This window comes from Aegilops tauschii, chromosome 7 (genome assembly GCF_002575655.3).
Source record: "Aegilops tauschii subsp. strangulata cultivar AL8/78 chromosome 7, Aet v6.0, whole genome shotgun sequence".
NCBI classification, from domain to species: Eukaryota; Viridiplantae; Streptophyta; class Magnoliopsida; order Poales; family Poaceae; genus Aegilops; species Aegilops tauschii.
In genome coordinates this window covers 44,325,309-44,352,021 of record NC_053041.3, presented here as the reverse complement: position 1 = coordinate 44,352,021, position 26,713 = coordinate 44,325,309, and the positions used below count along the sequence as shown (strand labels likewise).

Genomic DNA, 26,713 nt, shown 5'->3' with positions numbered 1-26,713 from the left:
CGTGAATTGGGTCGGCCGGTTGGATGCATGGCCGAGCCAAACACAGAAGGGGGTGGACGACCTTACCCAAACGGACGAAAAATGGACAAAGCGCGTGTCCTTTTGGATCGGTGTGTTGGAGTTGCTCTGAGGTCAGCTGGCGGGTACGAGGATGGAGATGGAGATGACGCGTAGGCAGAGGAATTTCCCGGGGCCGGTGCTCTGCCGCGCGAGTCGTCGACCAGTGACCACTCCGGTAGGTGCGCTACTACTATACAATCTGTACTGCTGCCGGACAGCCGGGCTACGAATACATGCATAAACAGAATAGTGGGTAATAATAGAAATAAAGAAATGAACATACCTTTTTTTGTTGTTTGTGAGCCATTTTGGCTCCTCTTGCTGCGCTCATCGCCGACTAGTTCTAGCAATTCCATTTGCACATTGATAAATGGTAGTTATAATCGACGAAATCTGGATGCCATGCCTATGATAACAAAGCGCAAACTGAGGTACACTTCATTCTCCTTGCCTCTGCAGAAAGGGAAGAAATGCCAGAGAATGCCTAAACTCTAAAGGAAGTGGCGAAGCAACTGCTGAAGGTGGTTCTGAGAAGGTAATTACGTTTGTGCTCGGTGGTAGATTAAACTGGAAATTAGTTTTCACTAATTAATATGGAATGAAATCCTGTCCTCGCTTGAAGATTGGTGCTGAATCATGTACATATCAAGCAAATATTGGGATACATTGTTACCATTCATTTCAATTACCATCATATTTCTAGAAATCATCAATTTGATTTTCATTTGGCAATTAATAAATAAAAACTTGGAAGCTACTACAATTACTCGTGTGTATCTGACGTGAAACAATGAACAACTTTGACTTGATAATCTTTTGCACCATTTGATGTTCATGATTTGGGATTGTATTAATTGCACTTAATCCCTTGTTGTTAAACATCATGTTCAAGCGGATGACTTTTGCATATGTAGATTCAAGTAAATAAAATACTGTAGGTAACAATTCAACAAAAATTACAATGCTCTTTGCACCATGTGAGTATAAAGCCCTTGATTATATTATAAAAGTAATGCTTACTCCCTGGCACATATGAACCTTGAAATAAACAAAAATTTAGTTCTATCAAAGATAGACATGTGGCGGTGGATAGATTTCTCAAAGAATCAACCGTCTAGCACACTAGCCCTGGTAAACTACATGTAAAAGATAAAAAAATCGAGAAAACGCAAAAGACCTTTGTGTTTCATTGCATTGAAAGGATGGGGAAAAGTTACAGCCCTCCTAGGAGGTTAATTTTATAGTACATCATACAACTCAGTAGACATCCCAGGATTGGTGCAGAACAACCCACGGGCCTTGTGCCCCTGCCCTAGCCCTGCATCGGATCTCATCCTTGATCTTGTTGAGGAGCCTAGCAATAGAAGGCATCGCGTTGTAGAAGACACATTCACTGATTTGATAATTTAGCTGGACATAACGCCTATCATTGATTTGATGTCATTGGCGATATTCTTGGCATCTGCTGCAATACCAGCCAATCCTCTCCTTCCTAACCCAGCACAGTAGACCCCATTTTCACCTTTCCAATGACTCGGATATTCTTTGATGGGCAGTCCATTGCCATTTAACATGTTCTCACCATTCTGGGATAAAAAAACAACATGGAGCTTGTTAGCAGATTTAACAATTGTTGCACCAAGAAAACAAACTCAGACATATTCAAACATCGATGTTGTTACCTTGAGCCATATATTTGTTGTGCTTTTGTATCCAGTTGCAAACACAATCGCGTCAAATGATATTTTTTTACTGCACCAAAATTCAACTATATAGCTCATGATCTTACTAATGCTCCCTTGTATCTATAGGAGATGAATATAATATTGATAACTTGGCATATGAAGACAACATCTGTTATGAAACTTATGTCATGTCAAGGATATACTTACTTTGATGATACCTTTTTTGATTAACCCAACAGTGCCAACATCAATAACAGCGGATCGGCCGGTTTCTGACTTGAGGATCATTGGACCCATTTTTGGCCTTCTAATGTGATACCTTGATAGGTCTCCAAATATTAAATTCGCCGCCATCACAAGGAGGTTATCCACTAAATTCAATGGAAGACGGCGAGCAAGTGTCATCCCCAACCGGATTAATTCCTTTGTCATTACATGAATCTGCAACAACAAAACATGTCACATCTCTTTTGAAGTCCTGCATCATAAAGTAAAATTTCATTGAATCATATTCTTTCAAGAGTTATTTTTTCGGTGTTCGTCTAATTGTTTAGTTGTTTGTGCATGTTATAAAACAGTCTATCACTCTATACCATGAAATACTTTCTATTAATAACTCTGAATAATTGCATCCTTCTAGTGGAGACTATAATAAGAAATTGCTATGTACCCACTGAAAATATATACTGCCCATACGGTGGGGGTGGGGGGATCCCCTAGTGTTTCCAGGCCAAAAAATATATATAATGTGTGTACATACCGGGCTTCGTATAATGATTGAAGTATTGGCACCATGGGCCGCAAGGTCATAAGCAAATTCCATTCCAGAGTTGCCAGATCCAACGACCAATACATTCATGCCAGAGTAGCTCTTTTCTGACTTGTAGCTTGAGGAGTGGATGACATCACCCGGGAAACTTTGCAGTCCGGGGATCATTGGAATATTCTCTGCACTATTCTCACCACTTGCCACAACAAGAAACTTTTCTGTGAACCTGACTATTGTGCTCTTTGCCATGTCATGTGCCGCGATGGACCAACATTTTCGCCATTGTCAAATGTGGATGACTCCAAACTAGTGAGATACTTGGGTTGAATGTTGAAACGCTCAACACAATCATCCAAGTACTTCACAAATAAGGTTTTTGGTATGTATGTTGGCGCATTTAGTGGGTATGACATGTGTGGCAACTCACAGAACTCCTTTGCAAGATGCATGTTGAGGCGATCGTAGGCGCGGCTGCGCCAAAGCGACGCGCTGCAACTTTCACGCTCGACAATGAGATAGGGAATTGAGAATTGGCTAAGGCATGCTGCTGTTGCAAGGCCTGCTGGCCCAGCGCCAACAATCAACACAACAACATTCTCCATTTCAAAGAGAAGAGTTGACAGAGTTGTGGGATGGTTGCAATTGTAGGCTGGAGTGTTTGCTTGTTTTCTTGATGAATCTTTGATGCATATGTGGGCATATATATACTGGTATGCTTCATGTGTCAATCTATTTAGAACTAGGAATGAAAAAGGTAAAGATTTATTGACACCTTATCCTGGTGTGTACTAGTATTCCATCTAAATATTGAAACGTTTGTGTGAAAGCATGTCCTGATACATTATAGGGGATACAGAATAGGCAGGAAACGCACTCTTGATCGATTGGTTTTTTTGGAAACTTATCAACTGGCTTTGCACACTGATTAATTTGTAACCACATCAGTTTGACACATTCAGCTGGTACTGACGGCATTCCACATATTCAGTTTAAACTGATGTATTTCTCAAGACATAGCCATCCAGGCAGCAACAACTTAAAACAAAAATTGCAGTAGAGCACCCTTGTTTCTGTCATATCCTTACATGAACAAGAATAGTACGAGCCAAGTAATAAGAAGGTTGTAAACCTGTACATGGGGAAATGTTAGGACATTGCAATTTCATCACGTAGATCTGAATCTGTCATGGGCAAGGCCATAACAATAGGTTCTGGTATTAGGATCAGTTGTGGAGCTAATATATTGTTGTGACATCAGCAATAGGTTGTTTACTACTTCCTCCAACCACGACAAGAATTATGGAACGGAGGGAGTAGTATATTAGGTACCTTGCATTCAAGCAACCATTTGAGTTGTCTCTTGCTCCTACCGTGGCTTTGGGGCATCCTGAAGCTTTTCTCGCCAAACAAGGAAAGAAAGCAGAGCCACCATCTGCTCTACAGTAGCATCTTTCAAAGTACCACTGAACATAAGTTCAGTCAATGTCAGTTCATCAGGAGCTGACCTCACATGGCACTTTGCCCTTCACTTCGAGAACATCACTGGTGACGTATCTGAAAGAAATAAGATACCCTGATAAGAATTTGTGAAACACAAAAGGTTGGGAACTGAAGCAACAGACAAATTCTTTAAATTCACACAGGAAACGGGCAACATTGGCTTTCATGTAATCACAATACAACAGCATTGCAATTTACAATGAGTATCTGTTAGATACATTTATAAGTTTCAAACGATAAAATAGTTGTGTCATCTGATTGTTTTCATTAGGTCCCCGCACAGAAAGATCATAAATTTGTTCTCCTGCAAATATCCCTGCAAGGAATACTTCCTAAGAATCCACGATGTGCAGTACAGAACAGCAAGGGCTTTGCTGTCAGAAACATCAGAATGTTATATTACCTACTTCACTCAATATTCCCTAACAAGAAAGTTCCCTTTGCAAGTTTCCAAGGAGCAAGCACTCCAAAGACTAACATAATTTTGGATGTGCTACCCCATCCTACGAAGAACTCATTCTTGAAAGCTAGAGCAGTTGAGACCCACTTTGTTTTCTCATGGACTTCATTTTGGCTGATATTTCTTGCTTGGCATGGTCAGCTTATATTGGATGCGAGAAGCATTACGATGTCATGCTTCTCAAATAAGCTCACATGCCCTTCGCCCTTCAGTTCGACAACACCCTCACTAGTGATGTATCGAAGATACAAGATACCCTGATAAACTATTTAAATCCAGGCAGACACATCTGACAACATCTTTCATATAGTCACCGTACAAACTAACTAGTGATGTGTATATATATATATATATATATATATATATATATATATATATATATATATATATATATATACATCACTACAGCCTACCAGTTAGTGATTATCCATTTCAGCAGAATAGGTGTGCTCTTCATTGTTCCTTTCCATTGGGTGCCCAAGAAGAACATAATTTGGCTCTCCTGCAAACATCTAGAGGGGATACTTCCTAAGAATTCAAGATTTCGATGTCAGAAACATGAGAATGCTGTGCTGCCTAATTAACTCAATATTCTGTAACAAGAAAGTTCACATGCCCTTCGCCCTTCAGTTCGACAACACCCTCACTAGTGATGTATCGAAGATACAAGATACCCTGATAAACTATTTAAATCCAGGCAGACACATCTGACAACATCTTTCATATAGTCACCGTACAAACTAACTAGTGATGTGTGTATATATATATATATATATATATATATATATATATATGTATATATATATATATATATGTATATATATATATATATATATATATATATATATAGTGATTATCCATTTCAGCAGAATAGGTGTGCTCTTCATTGTTCCTTTCCATTGGGTGCCCAAGAAGAACATAATTTGGCTCTCCTGCAAACATCTAGAGGGGATACTTCCTAAGAATTCAAGATTTCGATGTCAGAAACATGAGAATGCTGTGCTGCCTAATTAACTCAATATTCTGTAACAAGAAAGTTCATTTTGCAACTTCCAAATTAGCAATCACTCCAAATACTAACATCATTAAAGATTCAACAGAAGTGTTACGTCATATAGGCATGTGCGAAGCAGACAGAAACAGAACAAACACCGTTTCAATAGCATTATGAAAACTTCCTGTTTTCAAGCATTGCAACCACATCGTGCACGGATAAAAGCAAGTGCCCTCCCATATTCTACAAATAACCAATTATATGGCTATTTAGTAAATGATCATGCTAGTTATAAGACGGAATTTCATTGCAAGCATAGATCGCTCACCATACCTGGAGCTGTATATCCAAAGCTACCAAATACAAACCCCGCGATAGGCAATGGTTGGTTGAGCCCGGCCATGTTCATCTGTGCAGCACCAAAACTGGCGATCTTGGCATTCAACTCCTGATCAAGCAAGATGTTATTAGAGGTGATGTTGTGGTGGACAATCGGTCTATTGCATCCATGGTGTAAGTGGCAGAGCCCTTGGGCCACGCCAATGGCGATGGCCTTCCTCTGCGGCCAGCTGAGCGGTGGTTCGCCCTCCTCCGCTAGTGCAGCCAGTGGTCAAGGCTGCCATTCACCTCGTACGTGTGAACGAGCATCATCGCGTCTTCTGGATGAAGTGTAGGCTGTTGACGATGTTGTCGTGACAGATGCTGGCTTATAGGATCATCTCTGACTTGCAGCGGTTCTCTAGATTACCGTCCACTATTCCATCCACACTCTGGAGCTTCTTGACGACCAGCGTAACTGGGAGACCGATGCCAGCATTGCCCTGAACATGGATTATGTACAGTTGTTCGTCCTCCACTATCCTTCTGCTAGCCCACATGCTTCTCTGATTAGTTTCAGTAAGGTGGTTCACTATGCTTTGCGCATTGAGCACAGTAGGCAGCGTTGCAGCAAGACAGCTGCTGCGCCGGAGCCGGCGCGAAACGGCCATTTTCAGCGGCCGGGTAGCGCGTGAAGTGGTCTTGTGAAGGATGTATCAACCTGCAGAAGAATTATTTATTAACATTCAATAGTACTCCCTCTTTCTGCAAAGATATATATACATTAATAATTATTGAAAGATAAAGAGAGATGCCTGTTCATAATTAGTTTGAGACCAAAGACGTACAGTAACTAATTTGAAAGCAAAATGCTTTTTTTTGGGGGGTAAATTTGAAAGCCACAACAAAGATCGGTGAATCTGAAGAAGTTTTGTGCCTTCTCAAAGAGTTCAGGGTATTCCTTCAGTTAAGACGATCAGAAGTTGCTATTTTTGTTGGTGCGCAGTTCATTTTGCATGGTTTTCTGCGCGGATGTGAATTGGGTCGGCCGGTTGGGCGCACGGCTGTCCCAAACAAAAAGGGGGGCGGACGACCCGACCCAAACAGACAAAAAGCGGACAAAGCGCGTGTCCATTAGGGTCGGCGCGTTGAAGCTGCTCTGATGTCAGCTGGTGAGTACGAGGATGGAGATGGAGATGGCGCGCAGGCAGAGGCATTTCCTGGGGCCGGTGTCGCTTGCGTGGCGGAGGGGTGGGAGGCGTCTGTCAGTGACCACTCCGGTAAGTGCGCTATTACTATATAATCTGTACTGCTGCCGGACAGCCAGGCTACGAATATAGGCATAAACAGACTAGTGGGTAATAATAGAAATAAATAAATTTTCATACTTTTTTGTTGTTTGTGAGCCATTTAGGCTCCTCTTGCGGCGCTCATCGCCGACTATGTTTGAATAATCCGAACAATTATATGTGTGTGAGCTTTACTAGTTGAGTTTCGTAAGAATTAGTATAAGCGTAATCAAGGTAGCCGGTGATTAGGAGAGTCCGATTTGGTGTCTCGTTGGCTTGTATGCCAGGAGTTACTGAGAACACTGGTAGAAAAAAGCCCTTTAGTCCCGGTTCACAACAGCCTTTAGTCCCGGCTGTGCAACCGGGACTAAATATGCGCGACTAAAGACCCCCTTTAGTCGCGCCACTTACGAACCGCGACTAAAGGCTTTAGTCCCGGTTCTCGTGGCTGACCGGGACTAAAGGCCCGTCCACGTGGCCGCCAGGGGTCCGTCGGGGCGGAGGACCTTTAGTCCCGGTTCTCGTGGCTAACCGGGACTAAAGGCCTCGTCCGCAGGTTTAGGGTTTTAGCCCCCCTAAACCTGCTTTCTTTCTAATTTGTAGTATTTTATTTCTTTTATATTTTATTTTGTGTTTTGTTTTAATTTTGATGAAGTTTCAGTACACATATTCTACGATACTATATACATGCATATGAAATTTCAAACAAGAAGAATTCAAGAGGAATATATAATATATATTCAATCTCGGGTGACCATATACAACTTCGAACAAGTTTCCATACACAATTAGGATGGAGGACCATATACAACTTCGAACAAGTTTCAATCTCGGGTATGCATATAAATGTCTGCGTCCTCGGTATAGTGTTCTCCTTTAGGATTGATGACTTCCCTGAAGAAAAATCCTGCTAATTCATCTTGAATTGGTCGGAAGCGAGCTTCTGGATTAAGCCTCCTCCGCAAGTTATCCATCGCGTTCCGCACGCTATCCGATGCCTTCCGCTCAGAGGATAGTCTCCGGATGTTCTCACAAACATAGTATCCACATAGATTGGTCCCCGGTGGCTGCTTATCCACATTAACTAACCTTCTGAAATCTAGCTCATGTTTGAATTCACCGACAATTTCTTCTGAGAACCATCTCCAAACCCTACAGGGCAAAGAAAATTAAATAAACAAGGGAGTTATTAGTTACTTGATATTAGGAAATGAACGAAAGAGACCGATCGATATAGAGCTCAAATGATTGAAAATAATTACTTTTGCAGCATTTTTCTCATGTCGGCCCAACGCTTTGGATCCGAATCCATAGAGTCCATGATTAGAACTCTGGAGGTGTGAAGTTCAATATTTAGCAGAATCCAGTGGAACCTGCGGACACGTTACATGCACAGTCATGCATAACTCATCGATTAGACATACCATGCATGGAGTAAACAAAAGAGAATGGGCACAAGAGAGAAACACTCACCCAAAATGGTAAGGAAATAGAATATGACTTTTGAGTTGATGCTTTCTCAGAAACTTGTACAAGTCTTTCTCCACGTCTTCGGGGTGATATTGTAACACATGTCCATTAACGATATGTGGGTCAATGAACCCAACATCATGAATATTTCTTATTTTGCATTCCCAAATCTTCAATCTGCATAATAGCGTACGCAACAATATAGTTAGGACAATATATATATATATATATATATATATATATATATATATATAGTGTAGGCAATGAAGAACGAGATGAGGTAGAAATAAATCACTTACAGAACGTAGCAACTCAGCATAGATTTGTCGAGGTCGCGCAGATTGAACAGCTGGAACAATTCACTCATATGAACTTGTACAGAGTACCGTTTGGTGTGATGCTCCTCTGTAACATCCGCATAAATATATTCTTTGTCGGCCCATGTTATGAATTGCTTGTACCAACGTAGCAGATTTCACATTTGTGGCGGTAGACTCTTCTCCCGCGCAGGCTCGACGAGAGGCCCATTCCGCACATATTGTAATGCTATCTCACATACTGGCGCATCCTCAAGGCCTAAGAAGGCACGAAGAGTCAAACCCATCTCGGACGCTTGTTTCATGGCACTCGCTACAGTCAATCCAAGTGCTGCCGCAGCTGCTATGATCTCGGGGTCCTCTTCCGGACCGGCTTTCACTATGAGCGGGGGGATCGATTGTTTCTTCTGCATCCCGAGCTGGTCAACTTGTTTCCCGCTTTTTTTACTTTCTTCTTTCTCCTCCTTCAATATTTTTGCTTGCCTACGAAGTTCATGTCCATAGTCGCCAGGCATATTCAGCTCGGCTTGGGATGGTGTCGTCAAAAAATCCTTAGCCCACTTCTTTTGCTTCTCAGTGAATACTTGCTTGGGCTCAGGCTCTTTTATCGCCTTCATATCTGCCTTCCATTTCTCATCATCAGCAGACGCGGCCAATTTGGTTTCAGCTTCACTAAGTTCCCCAGGCCTTGGGAGGAGAGGCTTCAGTGATGGCTCCGGTACCCTTGTGGTCTTAGGTACATAAGGGTCCGGGTTAATAGTCCAGGAGCGGGTTTCCTTGCTGTCCGCCTGCTTCTGCTTCTTCGCCGGAGGTGGATTGGGGGGCGTCGTACCCGCCGGAGGAGGATTGGGGGGCGTCGTACCCGCCGAAGGTTGTGGATCGGGGGACGGCGTCGAATGGCGTGAAGGAGGTGTAGGTGAACCACCACGACCACCACCACCGCCACCACCGCCACCACCACCACCACCATCGGAGGGGGGTGGACTTGCTAGCCTTGGCGCCTCGCCTGGAAACACTATGTACTTCTTTTTCCATAGAATGAACTGGCGCTTGACATCTCCAAGTCTTCTCTCCCCTTCGGGTGTAGGTTTGTCAATCTCCAGGTCCTCAAACCCTTGGACTATGTCTTCCACCGTGACACGAGCATAGCCATATGCAATGGGGTTGTTGTGGTGGAGTGCTCCAGGTGTACAGGGTAAAGCACTGCCGCTAGCTACCTTCGTGGAAACGTTCCCCACGGGATAATGCAGATCACATTCTTTCATCTCCTTTACATCATCCACGGGGTAGTGAGGCTCCGGTGCACGAATCTCGATCATCGGTGCACTAGCACCAGGCGGGGCATCCGTGGAAGCCACGCTGCTTCTCCGCTGCTGGCTTCCGCGATCCGCTTCATGATCTTCATGCGGCCCTGCAGCCGATTTTTCTTTTACTAGTTCATGCACGGTCTGCTTCAACTCATGGAGTTCCGATGCAAACTTCGTCATAAGATCTGCATCCCAGTCCGTCTTTCTCTTACGGCTTCTGTAACAGTACGGGTCATTGTCCTGGGAAAACCCTACTTTCCACGGAACTTTGCCTTTGCCTCGTACACGTCCTCCGTGTTCATCATTCCCGAGGGCTGTTGTCAGTGCGTCTTTCTCTCTGTTGAACTTGATCAAGCCCACTTGAGCTTGGGTCATTGCGTCAATAAGGGCTTGGGTGGGAGCAAACTGTCTCTGCCGGTGAACACACACCCCGGTCTCCGGGTCTAGCGATCCCCCATGCCCGTACCACCAGCTTTTGGCCCTTGGGTCCCATCCCTCTGTACCTAGAGGGATTCCTCGCACCCTCAGGTCCTCCTCCATCTTCTGCCACCTAGGCTCCGAAAGGCGGTATCCTCCTGGCCCCATAATATGATGGAACTTTTTCTTACTCGCATTATCCTTATTTTTTTCGATATTTCCTTGAAATGCTCCGATTGCTTTTGCCTCACAAATTCTGGCCAATCATCTTTCAGTTTCTCATGTTGTCCATTGAAATCCGGAGTCTTGCCCTTGTTGACATAGTCACAGGTTAAATTTTTCTTGAAGTTCCGGAATGCTTCGCCCATCTTCTGAAGAGCGAACTCTTTAACTAGCCTCCTCCTCTGACGTCCACCCGGAACCTCGTTACCGAATTCATCGACTTTGTTGTATTCCGGAGGTAGAATGAAATGTTCCATAAGCTTTCTCCAGCAATCCTTTTTCGTTCTCTTGTCGACAAAACTGAAACCAATACGTGCCTTCTTTGGCTCCTTCCATTACTGGACGGTGATCGGGACGTTGTCTCTAACAACGACTCCGCATTGGTTGATAAACTTTGAGGTGTGCTGTAGGGGCTTGCCAGTTTCACTGACAAACTCAATGGCATATGTTTCTCCTGTTTTCATCTCCTTGGATTTGCCATGCTTTGTCGTACTCGATCCGGAGGGCTAAAAAAAGAAAGAGAGTCGCGCGCGTTAATACATATGTATTCACATTTCAGTAAGTTTGTATCACGAGAGGCTCAATGTATATATATACCTCGCCGGAGGTGGTTGCTACTTGCAATTCGAGATCGTCGTTTGTTGACGGTTGACCTCCGTCGACAATGTCCGTTCCTTCACCTTCTTGATCATCGACAATCTCTGTTCCACCTTCAAGGTTCAGAAAAGAAGAGACTACATCCTCTTCTTGCTCATATTCTGAGCCTCGCACATAAGGAATCTCGTTGTTGATGATGCCCATTAGATAACGTTCAGCCTCCGGATCCCTAAGCGGCTCGGCTCTATCGTCCGCCATATGTCACTCCTGCATGTAGTAAAAATTCTTTAAGTATAAAGGAATTAAAAAATAAGATTAAGGGGACATACAGGAGGAGGAATTAAAAAATAAGATTATTGAGCACTGCCAAGTATTTTGTTTTGTTTTCTTTGTTTTTCTTTTTGGTTTTCATTTGGTTCTTTCTTCTTCCTTTTTTCTTCTTTTTTTCTTCTTCTTCCTTTCTTCTTCCTCTTTCTTCTTTCTTTCTTCTTCTTCCTTTTTCTTTCTTCTTTCTTTCTTTCTTCTTCCTTTCTTCTTCCTTTCTTCTTCTTTTTTTCTTCTTCCTTTTTCTTTCTTCTTTCTTTTGGTTTTCATTTTTTTCTTCTTCCTTTTTCTTTCTTCTTTTTTTCTTCTTCCTTTTTCTTTCTTCTTTCTTTCTTCTTTCTTTTTTTCTTCTTCCTTTTTTTCTTCTTCCTTTTTCTTCTTTCTTCCTTCTTTCTTTTTTTCTTCTTCCTTTTTTTTTCTTCTTTCTTTTGGTTTTCATTTGGTTTTCTTTCTTCTTTCTTTTTGGTTTTCATTTGGTTTCTTTTGTTTTGTTTTCTTTTTTTTCTTCTTCCTTTTTCTTTCTTCTTCCTTTTTTCTTCTTCCTTTTTCTTTCTTCTTTTTTTCTTCTTCCTTTTTTCTTCTTCCTTTTTCTTTCTTCTTTCTTTCTTCTTCTTCCTTTCTTCTTCCTTTCTTCTTCTTTTTTTCTTCTTCCTTTTTCTTTCTTCTTTCATTGTGTTTTCATTTTTTTTCTTCTTCCTTTTTCTTTCTTCTTTCTTTTGGTTTTCATTTGGTTTTCATTTTTTTCTTCTTCCTTTTTCTTTCTTCTTTTTTTCTTCTGTTTTCTTTTGTTTTTCTTCTGTTTTTTCTTCCTTTTTCCTTTTTCCTTTTTTCTTCAGTTTTTTTCTTCTGTTTGTTTTTCTTGTGTTTTCTTTTGTTTCCTTTTTTCCTTTTTCCTTTTTTCTTCTGTTTTTTTTTCTTCTGTTTGTTTTTCTTGTGTTTTCTTTTGTTTTCTTTTTTGCTTTCTTCTTCCTTTTTCTTTTGTTTTCTTTTGTTTTCTTCCTTTTTCCTTTTTTCTTCCTTTTTCTTGTTTTTCTTCTGTTTTTCTTTTGTTTTCTTCTTCCTTCTTTCTTCTTCTTCCTTTTTCCTTTTTCTTTCTTCTTCTTCTTCCTTTTTCTTCTTCCTTCTTCTTCTTCTGCCGGCGCGCGGAGGATGGCAGGCAGGGGCAGCGGACGGCGGGCGGCGGGCGGCAGGGCGTCGGGCGGCGGGCGGCGGGCAAGGGCCACGGGCACGCTGCGGCGGCGGCGGAGCGCTAAGGGCAGGGCACGGGCGGCGGCGGCGCTCACTGGGGACGGGGGCGGCGGCGCGCAGGGCTTCGGCGTCGGCGTCGGCGTCGGGGCAGGGCTTCGGCGTCGGGGCAGGGCGTCGGGCGGCGATCGGCGTCGGGGCAGGCCTTCGGCGTCGAGAGAGGAGAATGGGAAGTGGCGGAAACTGCTAAGTGCAGTATATATAGACGTACCTTTAGTCCCGGTTGGGGAGGCGGACCGCGACTAAAGGTACCCTTTAGTCGCGGTTGGCCACACCAACCGCGACCTTTAGTCGCGGTCCTCCTCCCCAACCGGGACTAAAGGGTTTTGGCGCCGCTTTCGTTCCCGCGCACAAAGACCCTTTAGTCGCGGTTGGGGACAACAACCGCGACTAAAGGGTACCCTTTAGTCGCGGTCCGCCTCCCCAACCGCGACTAAAGGCATTGTGCTGCTACCACTGCCGCTCCCCTCGTTAGTTTAGTCCCACCTCGCTAGTTGAGAGGGGCGCGCAGTGGTTTATAAGCCCCACTGCCGCTCCCCTCTTGAGCTCCTCTCCATTGCAGGCTTACGGGCCTAATTGTGACTGCTATGCCTGATGAGCCTACTGGGCCTTCTGCGGGCCTGAATCCTGGCCCATCGATGGGTTACTAGTCGTATTCAGGCCGTGGTGGCCCAGTAGGTGGCATATTTTTTATTTTTTGCCTGTTTTTTGTTTTCTTTTTTGCTTTATTTATTTTGTTTTGTTTCTACTTACAACAAAAAACTTATTTATTTTATTTTATTTTGTTTCTAATTACTTATTTATTTTACTTTATGATAATTATTTTTGCTATTAAAGTTTCTAAGAAAAAAAGTTCTTTATGAAAATTCTTTTAGCTTTCAATGATTTTGAACAGAAAATACTTCGATATTTTTAGTTGAATCAATTTTATATAATTTTAGTTTCAAAAATACTAGAGGTTGCTTATAATGTTTTGAACAGAAAATACTTTGATAATTTTAGTGTCATAAATTTTATTTATGTTATTAAAATTTATTTTATTTTGTTTGTACTTATATATTTTACTAAAGTTTATATTATTTTGTTTCTAATTCATTTTAAAATCTTAAAAATACAATTATATATAAAAAAATCAGAAAAATAAAACTAATTCATTTTAAAATCTTAAAAATACAAATAATATATCAAAAAATTCAGTTCATCGATCCCTTGAAGGTTTGACAAAAGGTTTGATACATCATTCAGTTCATCGACCAAATACAAAGTTTGGTACAATAAATTATTACACATCAATTCTTCCCTTGTGTCCCTGCTTGCTTACGATTGTGCCGTATCCATGGAGCATCCTCATCATTTAACTTAATGCTTGGGTCAGTGTTCACTTTGAAGGGCGGAATTTCACCAAACATATTATAATCTTCTGACATGTCTGTCTTGTCCTCCACTCCCACGATGTTTCTTTTCCCTGAAAGAACAATGTGGCGCTTTGGATCATCGCATGATGTACTGTTCGTTTCTTATCTTTCCGTTTCCTCGGTTTGCTACTCATGTCCTTCAAATAAAAAACCTGAGCGACATCTTTGGCAAGGACGAATGGTTCGTCAAGGTAACCAAGATTGTTGAAATCCACCATTGTCATTCCGTATTGCTCGTCCACCTTTACCCCACCTCCTGTTAGCTTGAACCATTTGCACCGGAACAAAGGGACCTTAAAGGAGGGTCCATAGTCAAGTTCCCATATCTCCTCTATGTAACCATAATATGTGACCTTTCGCCCATTCTCAGTTGCTGCATCAAAGCGGACACCACTGTTTTGGTTGGTGCTCTTTTTATCTTGGGCGATGGTGTAAAATGTATTCCCATTTATCTCGTACCCTTGGAAAATCGTTATAGTCGAAGATGGTTTCTTGGCCAACATGTACAGCTGATCTCCAACATCATTGTCATTCATTAAATGTTTTCGCAACCAACTGCCGAAAGTTTCCATGTGGGCCTTTCTAATCCAGGATTCAGGCTTCCCCGGGTTGTCCGAGCGTAAAATATTCTTGTGTTGCTCGAAGTACGGAGCCACAAAGCTGGAATTTTGCAGAACTATGTGGTGTGCTTCAGTCATAGAATGACCGTCCATACATATCGTGGATTTCCTTCCGATCTTGCCTTTTCCACTTAGTCTCCCCTCGTGCCGTGATTGAGGAATACCAATCGGCTTAAGGTCAGGAACATAGTCAATACAGAACTCAATTACCTCCTCATTTCCATAGCCCTTGACGATGCTTCCTTCTGGCCTAGCACGGTTACGAACATATTTCTTTAATACTCCCATGAACCTCTCAAAGGGGAACATATTGTGTAGAAATACAGGACCGAGAATGGAAATCTCTTCGACTAGGTGGAGCAGGAGGTGCGTCATAATATCGAAGAAGGATGGTGGGAACACCAACTCGAAACTGACAAGGCATTGGACCACATCGTTCTGTAACCGTGGTAGATCTTCTGGATTGATTACCTTCTGAGAGATTGCATTGAGGAATGCACATAGCTTCACAATGGCTACTCGAACATTTTCCGGTAGGAGCCCCCTCAAAGCAATCGGAAGCAATTGCGTCATAATCACGTGGCAGTCGTGAGACTTCAGGTTTTGGAACTTTTTCTCCGCCATGTTTATTATTCCCTTTATATTCGACGAGAAGCCAGACGGGACCTTCATACTGCTCAGGCATTCAAAAAAAATGACCTTCTCTTCTTTGGTAAGAGCGTAGCTGGCACGACCTTGAAACCATTCCGGATGCCGGTCATCTGGGTCTTTCAAAAGTTGCTGGTCCTGCTGTGCTTCCTTTGTATCATTTGTCTTCCCATACACGCCCAAGAAGCTTAGCAGGTTCACGCAAATATTCTTCGTAACATGCATCACGTCGATTGCAGAGCGGACATCTAGGACTTTCCAATATTCTAGCTCCCAAAATATAGATTTCTTCTTCCACATGGGTGCGTGCCCGTCAACTCCCCGCGGAACTGATTGTCCGCCAGGACCCTTTCCAAAGATGACTTTCAAATCCTTGACCATATCAAATATCTCAGCACCAGTACGTTCCGCAGGCTTCGGCCGGTGATCTGCCTTGCCGTTGAAATGCTTGCCTTTCTTTCTTACGTTATGATTTCGGGGAAGAAATCGACGATGACCCAGGTACACGTTCTTCTTACAATTAACCAAACGTACACTTTCAGTCTCATGTAAGCAGTGCGTGCATGCATTGTATCCCTTATTTGTCTGTCCCGAAAGGTTACTAAGAGCAGGCCACTCGTTGATGGTTACAAAAAGCAACGCTCGTAGGTCAAATTCCTCTCCTTTGTGCTCATCCCAGACACGTACACCAGGTCTGGCCCACAACTGTAAAAGTTCATCAACTAATGGCCTTAGGTACACATCGATGTCGTTCCCGGGTTGCTTTGGACCTTGGATGAGCACTGGCATCATAATGAACTTCTGCTTCATGCACAACCAAGGAGGAAGGTTGTAGATGCATAGAGTCACGGGCCAGGTGCAATGGCTGGAGCTCTGCTCGCCAAAAGGATTCATGCCATCAGTACTTAGACCAAATCTTATGTTCCTTGCGTCAGCTGCAAAATCTTTGAACACTCTGTCGATCTTTCTCCATTGCGTTCCATCAGCGGGGTTTCTCAACTCCCCGTCGGACTTACGGTCCTCTTTGTGCCATCGCAACGACTTGGCATGCTTTTTGTTCATGAACAGACGTTTCAACCGTGGTATTATAGGAGCATACCACATCACCTTGGCGGGAACCCTCTTCCTGGGTTTCTCGCCCTCAACATCGTCACCAGGGTCATCGCCTCTGATCTTATAACGCAATGCAGTGCATACAGGGCATTCATTCAAATTCTCGTATTCACCGCGGTAGAGGATGCAGTCGTTAATGCATGCATGTATCTTCAGAGCCTCTAAACCTAGAGGGCAGACAACCTTCTTTGCTTCGTACGTACTGGCGGGCAACTCGTTATTCTTCGGAAACATATTCTTCAACATTTTCAGCAAATTTTCAAATGATGAGTCACCTACACCTTCCTGTGCCTTCCATTTTAGCAAATCCAGTGTGCAGCCCAGCTTTTTCAGACTATTATCGCATCCTGGATACAACGACTTTTTGTGATCCTCTAACATGCGATCCAAATTCTCCCTATCCTTGTCAGTTTCGCAGCGTCTCCGTGCATCAGCAATGGTCCGACCAAGATCATCAGCGGGCTCATCATGTGCCTCTTCTTCACCTTCACCTAACCCTTCCCCACCTTCAGCATCATCCTCCATGAAAGTATCACCGAAATGATCATGATAGTTGTCATCGATATCATCCCCTTCTTCATCTTCTTCCATTCTAACCCCTCTTTCTCCATGCTTGGTCCAACAATTATAGCTTCGCATGAAACCGCGCCGAAGCAGGTGCATGTGAACCTCTCTTGAGGAGGAGTAACCCTTCTGATTCTTACAGACAGCACATGGACAGATAATAAAACCTCGCTGCTTGTTCGCATTTGCCACTACGAGGAAATCTTTCAAACCCGTAGTGAACTCGCCGGAGAGTCGGGGACCGTACATCCATTGCCGATTCATCTGCATTATTATTATATAAAGTATATAATTAACCATCATGCATTTGTTAAACTAACTAGCTAGAAATAATACAAATTAAACAATGAACTACACACATGCATATTTTATCAATGACACATGAAAGGTTCAAGTTGCTAACCGCGATCGCGGAGGAAAAATAAATGAGAAAGCTCAAGTGTGGCTCGGACACTTCATATCATGTTTGTTTCAGGCTCTCGGGCATTTCATCGAACACCTTGTGTGCATAGGAGGAACCAAAAGCAAACCCACCACCCCCTTCTGAAAATTGTGAAGTGAGCTGAGTCCTATATATAGGGATGGGCCTTTAGTCCCGGTTGGCCTCGCCAACCGCGACTAAAGGCCTACGGGGACCTTTAGTCCCGGTTGGCCAGGCCAACCGGGACTAAAGCCCCTCCCGTCCGCCAGCTGGATGGGCCTTTAGTCCCGGTTGGCCTGGCCAACCGCGACTGAAGGCCTTCGGGGACCTTTAGTCCCGGTTGGCCAGGCCAACCGGGACTAAAGCCCCTCCCGTCCGCCAGCTGTCGACCGAGCGCGCTAGGCCCAGATAGTTGGTCGCGGGTCCCAGATAGTTGGTCGCGGGTCTCCTCCCGAACCGCAACTAAAGACCCCTTTTGTCGCGGTTCGATTATTTTGGGGACTAATGGGGGCGTATGGAAGCCTCTTTTTCTACTAGTGGAAGTAGTACGTATAGGAATTGGATTAGTTTCGGCTTTGGTACGTGTTGGCTTGGGTGAGTCAGCTTCGAGTAGGATAGTTGGTCCTGGCTATGTGTATATATACGCAGCGTTGGGTGAGTTTTGTAACCGTGGAGAGAAAACTAGAAAATAGAAATAAAGAGAAAAACAAAGGGCTCGATACGGGCCCTTGGCTATCAGTTTTGTGTGTGCGTGTTCATCGTGTGATTTGATGTGACCGATCCTAAGGGTGAATTTCCAACATTTGGTATCTAGAGCAAGGTCGCGGTGAAGCTGCACTTGCCACGGGGTGGTGACCCGACAAGCACCTCGGGGCGGGCGATATAGTTGCTGGGTGGTGCAGCGACGAGGAGCGGGCGATACAGTCATTGGTGTAGCGACGTGGAGGATAAGAGATAGTCGTTCGGCGGAGCGACGACGAAACGGCGGCGTGGACGCTGTCGCAAGCAAGGTGACGAGGTGATCGTCGTTCGACGAAACTACCTGGAGGAGGGCGACAGGGCTGTCGTCAGCAACGCGTTGGTGATCGTTGATGGTTATGGAGGTGCCAAAGTTGCGACATCGAGGAAATCATCGAGATCATTGTTGGAGGGTGCAAGATGGAGATGGCGAAGTTGCAAGCTGTCGTCTAGGTGTGCACATGAGTTCTTATAAGGTGCGTCCAAGAGTTCAGGTGTGTGAGTCTTCTGTTACAGTTGATATGCGTCACTGGCGAAGGAGAATTGCGAGCGAGAGCAGGCGGAAAAATGAATTTGTGCCTTGCATTTCCATTCGTGATCAAGGAGTAACGGCGAGTTCGTATACGGTGGAGATGAGTTGCACGCATATGGCGAGTTGTGTTGCCGCTGGATAGGAGATGTCGTTTGGTAAGTTGTGGCACCAACGACAAAGAAATAAGATGTGGCGGGTGAATAGATGTGTCTCCCCGTGTGCAAGTAGTCAACGAGAAGATGAAGACCAACGTGAAGAGGACGCGCATCAGTTAAGTTGAGTTCCTGCATGAGGCTATACGTTTAGTCTGCATGTAACACGCTAAGATGTGGCAGCGTGGCTGGAACTCCGGGTAATCGTTGGTAGTCCGGGTAATCGTTGATTTCAGTCTACAAGTCGGCATGAAAAAAGATGGTGAGGAAGTGGTGGCCATCGTTGCAAGAAGAGAGAAGTTACGATCCGATAAGTCGCGTCACCAGAGGCAGCCAACATGACAAGTTGAACAGGTGTCGTCTACGTGTCTCGTTTCTATAAAAATTCGGATGTTTGAATTAGGGGTGAATGTTGGAATAATCCAAACAATTCTATGTGTGTGAGCTTTACTAGTTGAGTTTTGTAAGAATTAGTATAAGCGTAATCAAGGTAGCCGGTGGTTAGGAGAGTCCGATTTTGTGTCTTCGTTGGCTTGTATGCCAGGAGTTGGCCGTGTCCTAGTACTGAGAAGTAGTACGTATAGGAATTGAATTAGTTTCGGTTGAGTCGGTTTCATGCGCTAGTTTTGGTACGTGTTGGCTTGGGTGAGTCGGCTTCGAGTAGGATAGTTAGTCCTGGCTATGTGTATATGTACGCAGCGTTGGGTGAGTTTTGTAGCCGTAGAGAGAAAACCAGAAAATTGAAATAAAGAGAAAAACAAAGGGCTCGATACGGGCCCTTGGCTATCAGTTTTATGTGCGCATGTTTATTGGGTGATTTGATGTGATCGATTCTGAGAATGAATTTCCAACATTGACTAGTTCTAGCAATTCCATTTGCACATTGATAAATGGTAGCTATAATCGACGAAATCTGGATGCCATGCCTATGGATGAAATCTGAATGCCATGCCTATAATATTAGTCTGACTAATAACAAAGCGCAAACAGAGGTACACTTCATTCTCCTTGCCTCTACAGAAAGGGAAGAACACCAGAGGATGTCTAAACTCTGACGGAAGTGGCGAAGCAACTGCTGAAGGTGGTTCTGCGAAGGAAATTACGTTTGTGCTCAGTGGTAGATTAAACTAGATTTTTTTCACTAATTAATATGGAACGGGTATAAAGCATCTATCCTGGCTTGGCTTGAAGATGGGTGCTGAATCACGTACATATCAAGCAAATGTTTGGAGTAATAAATAAAAACTTGGAAGCTACTGCAATTACTCGTGTGTGTTTGACATGAAGAAATGAACTACTTTGACTTGATTATCTTTTGCACCATTTGCTGTTGATGATTTGGGATTGTATTAATTGCACTTAGTCCCTTGTTGTTACATATCATGTTCAAGTGGATGACTTTTGCATCTGTAAATTCAAATAAATAAAATACTGTAGGTAATTGTTCAACAAAAATTACAAAGCTCTTTGCACCATGTGAGTATAAAGCCCTTGATTATATTATAAAAGTAATGCTTACTCCCTGGCACATATGAACCTTGAAATAAACAGAAAACTAGTTCTATCAAAGATAGATAGACAGGTGGCAGTGGATAGATTTCTCAAAGAATCAACCGTCTAGCACACTAGCCCTGGTAAACTACATGAAAAAGATAAAAAAAATCGAGAAGCAGTGGATAGATTTCTCAAAGAATCAACTGTCTAGCACACTAGCCCTGGTAAACTACATGAAAAAGATAAAAAAATCAAGAAAACGCAAAAGACCTTTGCATTTCATTGCATTGAAAGGATGGGGAAAAGTGCATTAATTCAAAATTGTTAAGAAAATTGGAAAATTTCATGAATTTCGAAATTTGTTCATGATTTTGAAAAGTTCACAAACTTAGACAAAAATTCATAATTTTTTTTTAAAATTGTTAGATTTGAAAAAACTTCACGAATTGGAAAAAAAGTTCATGGGTTTTGAAATGAAGTTCTCTGGTTTGAAAAAAGTTCATCGATTTGGACCAAAAAGTTCACGGATTTGAAAAAAGTTCATCAATTTTGAAAAAAAATCACATATTTGAAAAAGCATCCGGATTTTGAACAATAATTCTCGGATTTGGAAAATTTTCATCATTTTTTGAAAAAGAATTCATGGATTTTAAAAAAGTTCACAGATTTTAAAAAGGAAGTTCACTAAGAAAGTTGCAAAAAACTGAAAAATATTCATGGATTTTAAAAAATGTGAACTAGACAGTTTGCAAAAAACTGAAAAAAACCACAGATTTGAAAAAAGTTCTAGAAAATTGAAAAAGGTTCATGCTTTTAAGAAAGAAAACAGGAAAAAGGAAAATAAAAAACTGTAGAAAAACTGGCAAAAGAAAACACAAAAAATATAATTAGAGCCTTCGTTGTAGTGTTACATAGTTGACGCATAACAAAAAAGAGGAAAAACAGTTTATTGGCACGTAAGTTGTTGTGGCCGAGTTGGTTGTCCTAGTTGACTTGATCCGTTAGGTTGAGGGATTGTAACCTACTCTTGCCCATTTTTGAAGTTTGGAAAAACAAAAGAAAATATGAATGGGCCAAGCACAGGCCATTGGTGGAGAGGTCCTCTTCGGCGCCATCAGCGCCGCTTAGGCTAGCTGGCGCTCGAAGGCAGCATGGGCCGGCCCAGCATCGCTGGCGTCTAGCAAAAATGAACCAGCATGCCAACTCTAAATACACGAGCGACTAACCACTGCACCACCATCGCTTTGATGTCATCAATTGAAAAACACGCTATTTGACCATTTTTCCGGTCCCAGTATAAATTATTTGGGGAAAAACTCGTCAATATGAAAAAAGATTTCACGAATTCTTAAGAAGTTCATCTATTTTAAAAGCAGTTCTTGGATTTTCTCAAAACAAATTCATAAAATCGAAAAAAGTTCATCAATTTTCTTAAAAAAAGTTCACAAATTTGAAAATAGTTCTCTGAATTTTGAAAAAAGCTCACGGATTTGAGAAAAGTTAATGGATTTTAAAAAGGTTCATCGATTATGATAAAAAAAGTTCACAAATTTTAAAAGAGTTCACCAAATTTTGAAAAAAAAAGTTCATGGATTTGAGAAAAGTTCATTGATTTTAGAAAAATCACCAATTTAGATAAAAAAAGTTCACAAATTTGAAAAGAGTTCACCAAATTTTGAAAAAAGGTTCTCAGGTTTATAAAAAGTTCACCAATTTCGGTAAAAAAGTTCACTAATGTGAAAAAGGTTCACTAGTTTTCACAAAAGGTTCACAAATTTGAAAAGAGTTCACCAAATTTTGAAAAAAGGTTCTCAGGTTTATAAAAAGGTTCACCAATTTCGGTAAAAAAGTTCACTAATGTGAAAAAGGTTCACTAATGTGAGTTCGAGTGTCAACAGCCCACAGTTTTTTGCAGTTTAGAACAAAAAAAAGGGCAGAAATGGGCCGGCCCAGTGCGCAGAGAGGGGTATGCGCCCGTTTGCAGAAATGCCATATTCGGGCGCTAAAGGCGCCGAATAGGGTTTGGCCCGTTGGTGGGAGGGGGCCGGGGAGTTGTGCGCCCGTTTCTAAACTAGCCCTGTACGCAAAGACCGTGAGGGGTGGGCCAAGCCAAGGCCGCAGGGGGGGAGGGGGCAGTTCTGTGTCCGTTTCTAAATTAGCCTTGTACAACATATACGGTGATTAGGCAAAAGTCTATACTACCCTTTATACGAGGGGTGTATAACGTAGACTTTCTAACAATGATTCTCTCCCCCCTGATTTTGAGGGAGGTGGCCCCACAATCCTCCTATATCCAATCCAGAGTGTCTATGTTGCACATTACGTAAAGTACATAGATTAGTTTACGTAGATGTAGCATTGTCCTTGTATTAATTGCACTTAGTCCCTTGTTTTTTTTTCGCAGGCAGTTAGTCCCTTGTTGTTGAACATCATGTTCAAGGGGACGACTTTTGCATGTGTAAATTCAAGTAAATAAAATACTGTAGGTAACCGTTCAATAAAAATTACAAAGCTCTTTTCACCATGTGAGTATAAATCCCTTGATTATATTATAAAATTAATGCTTACTCCCTGGCACATATGAACCTTGAAATAAACAAAAATCTGGTTCTATCAAATATAGATGAAGATAGATAGACAGGTGGCCGTGGATAGATTTTTCAAAAAATCAACCGTCTAGCACTGGTAAACTACTTGTAAAAGATAAAAAAACAAATCGAGAAAACACAAATGACCTATGCGTTTCATTGCATTGAAAGGATGGGGGGAAGTTATAGTCCTCCTAGGAGGTTAATTTTATAGTACATCATACAACTCAGTGGACATCCGAGGATTGGTGAAGAACAACCCGCGGTCCTTGTGCCCCTGCCTTACCCCATCATTGGATCTCATCCTTGCTCTTGTTGAGGAGCCTAGTGATGGAAGGCATCGCGTTGTCGAAGACGCATTCACTATTTGATAATTTAGCTGGACATAGCGCCTATCACTGATTTGATGCCATTGGCGATATTCTTGGCATCTGCTGCAATACCAGCCAATCCTCTCCTTCCTAACCCAGCACAGTAGAGCCCATTTTCGCCTTTCCAATGATTCGGATATTCTTTGATGGGCAGTCCATTGCCATTTAACATGCTCTCGCCATTCTGGGATAAAAAAATAACATAGAGCTTGTTAGCACATTTAACAATTGTTGCACCAAGAAAACAAACTCAGACATATTCAAACATCGATGTTGTTACCTTGAGTCATATATTTGCTGTGCTTTTGTATCCAGTTGCAAACACAATCACGTCAAATGATATCTTTTTACTGCATTGAAATTCAACTATATCGCCCATGATCTTACTAATGCTCCCCTGTACCTGTAGGAGATAAATAGAATATTGATAACTTGCCATATAAAGACAACATATGTTATGAAATTTATGTCATGTTAAGGATATACTTACTTTGATGATACCTTTTTTGATTAACCCAACAGTGCCAACATCAATAACAGCGGATCGGCCGGTTTTTGACTTGAGGATCATTGGATCCATTTTTGGCCTTCTGATGCCATACCTCGATAGGTTTCCAAATATTAAATTCACCGCCATCACAAGGAGCTTATCCACTAGATTCAGTGGAAGGCGGCGAGCAAGTGTCATCCCCAACCGGATTAGTTCCTTTGTCATTACATGAATCTGCAACCACAAAACATGTCACATCTCTTTTGAAGCCTGCATCATCGAATAAAATTTCATAGAATCATCTTCTTTCAAGAGTTAATTTTTCGGTGTAGTTCGTCTAATTGCTTAGTTGTTTGTGCATGTTATAAAACAATCTATCGCTTTATACCATGACATAATTTCTAGTAATAACTCTGAAAAATTGCATCCATCTAGTGGTGGTTATAATAAGAAATTGCCATGTACCCACAGAAAATATATAGTGCCCATAGGGTGGGGGTGGGGGATTCCCTAGTGTTTCCAGGTCAAAAAATAATATATAGTGCGTGTACATACCGGGCTTCGTATAATGACTGAAGTATTGGCACCATAGGCCGCAAGGTCATAAGCAAATTCCATTCCAGGGTTGCCAGATCCAATGACCAATACATTCATGCCAGAGTAGCTCTTGCCTGACTTGTAGCTTGAGGAGTGGACGACATCACCCGGAAAACTTTGCAGTCCGGGGATCATTGGAATATTCTCTGCACTATTCTCACCACTTGCCACAACAAGAAACTTTGCTGTGAACCTGACTATTGTGCTCTTTGCCATGTCATGTGCCATGATGGACCAACATTTTTTGTCATCGTCAAATGTGGATGACTCCACACTAGTGAGATACTTGGGTTGAATATTGAAACGCTCTACATAGTCATCCAAGTACTTCACAAACAAGGTTTTTGGTATGTATGTTGGAGCATCTAGTGGGTATGACATGTGTGGCAACTCACAGAACTCCTTTGGAAGATGCAGCTTGAGGCGATCGTAGGCGCGGTTGGACCAAAGCGACGCGCTGCAACTTTCACGCTCGACAATGAGATAGGGAATTGAGAATTGGCTAAGTCATGCTGCTGTTGCAAGGCCTGCTGGCCCAGTGCCGACAATCAACACTACCACATTATCCATTTCAAAGAGAAGAGTTGACAAGGTTGTGGGATGGGTGCAATGGTAGGCTGGAGTGTTTGCTTGTTTGCTCGATGAATCTTTGGATGCATATATGGGCATATATATACTGGTATGTTTCATGTATCAATCTATTTAGAATGAGGAATGAAAAAGGTAAAGATTTATTGACGCCTTATCCTGGTGTGTACTAGTATTCCGTCTAAATATTGAACCATTGGTGTGAAAGCATGTCCTGATACATTATAGAGGATACAAAATAGGCAGGAAACGCACTCTTGATCGATTGTTTTTCTGGAAACTTATCAACCGGCTTTGGATATGTTTAGACTAAAATCTCTTTAGAATTTCTTTCCGTTCCTGTTGTCATCAATGAAAATTCATACGGGCTAAGGATATGTTTAGTATATACTCCCTCCGTCCCAAATTATTTGTCGCAGAAATGGATGTATCTAGACATATTTTTAGTTCTAGATACATCCATTTCTATCCATTTTCAGGACGTAATTCGGGCGGGGGAGTACTTGTATTGAAAGATCGTGGATGTCGCCTAGTGGGGGCGGGGTGAATTAGTGCATTAACATAATTACGGTTTAGGCTTGAACAAATGCAGAATAAAACTAGCGTTTAATTTGTCAAGCACAAAACCTAAAATATCTAGGCTCACCTATGTGCACCAACAACTTATGCTAAGCAAGATAAACAACTAGGTGATAGCAAGATAGATAACATGAAACACTATGGCTATCACAAAGTAAAGTGCATAAGTAAAGGGCTCGGGTAAGAGATAACCGAGGCACGCGGAGACACGATGTATCCCGAAGTTCACACCCTCGTGGATGCTAATCTCCGTTTGGAGTGGTGTGGAGGCACAATGCTCCCCAAGAAGCCACTAGGGCCACCGTAATCTCCTCACGCTATCACACAGTGCAAGATGTCGTGATTTCACTAAGGGACCCTTGAGGGCGGTCACCGAACCCGTACAAATGGCAACCCTTGTGACGGTCACCGAACTCGTACACTTTGGCAACCCTATGGGGCGGTCACCGGTACCCGTAAAATTGCTCGGGGCGATCTCCACAACCTAATTGGAGACCCCGACGCTTGCCCGAAGCTTTACACCACAATGATTGAGTTTCGACAACACCAACCATCTAGGGTATCAAGGCACCCAAGAGGAACAAGCTCTAGTGTGCCCAAACACCCAAGAGTAACAAGCTTCTCAACTTCACTTCCACGTATCATCGTGGAGAACTCAAACCGATGCACCAAATGCAATGGCAAGGGCACACAGAGTGCCCAAGTCCTTCTCTCCCAAATCCCACCAAAGCAACTAATGATAGGGAGGAAAATGAGAGGAAGAACAAAGAAGAGAACACAAAGAACTCCAAGATCTAGATCCAAGGGGTTCCCCTCACATAGAGGAGAA

General features: G+C 42.6%; 1 protein-coding gene and 2 pseudogenes across 1 annotated transcript; all 3 read right to left on the bottom strand.

Annotated features, from left to right (window-relative positions):
* Positions 1–1,466: 1,466 nt before the first annotated feature.
* Positions 1,467–3,614, bottom strand: LOC141026737 (probable indole-3-pyruvate monooxygenase YUCCA11; annotated as a pseudogene).
* A 1,847-nt stretch (positions 3,615–5,461) lies between these two features.
* LOC141027644 (probable receptor-like serine/threonine-protein kinase At4g34500) lies at positions 5,462–7,495 on the bottom strand (annotated as a pseudogene).
* A 16,139-nt stretch (positions 7,496–23,634) lies between these two features.
* LOC141026736 (probable indole-3-pyruvate monooxygenase YUCCA11) lies at positions 23,635–24,945 on the bottom strand. Its single transcript, XM_073503583.1, has 4 exons — positions 24,676–24,945; positions 24,121–24,354; positions 23,962–24,033; positions 23,635–23,814 (listed from the first exon to the last, which is right to left on the bottom strand). The coding sequence occupies exons 1-4, from the start codon at positions 24,943–24,945 to the stop codon at positions 23,635–23,637; spliced, it is 756 nt and encodes a 251-aa protein (XP_073359684.1).
* Between the last annotated feature and the right edge of the window lie 1,768 nt (positions 24,946–26,713).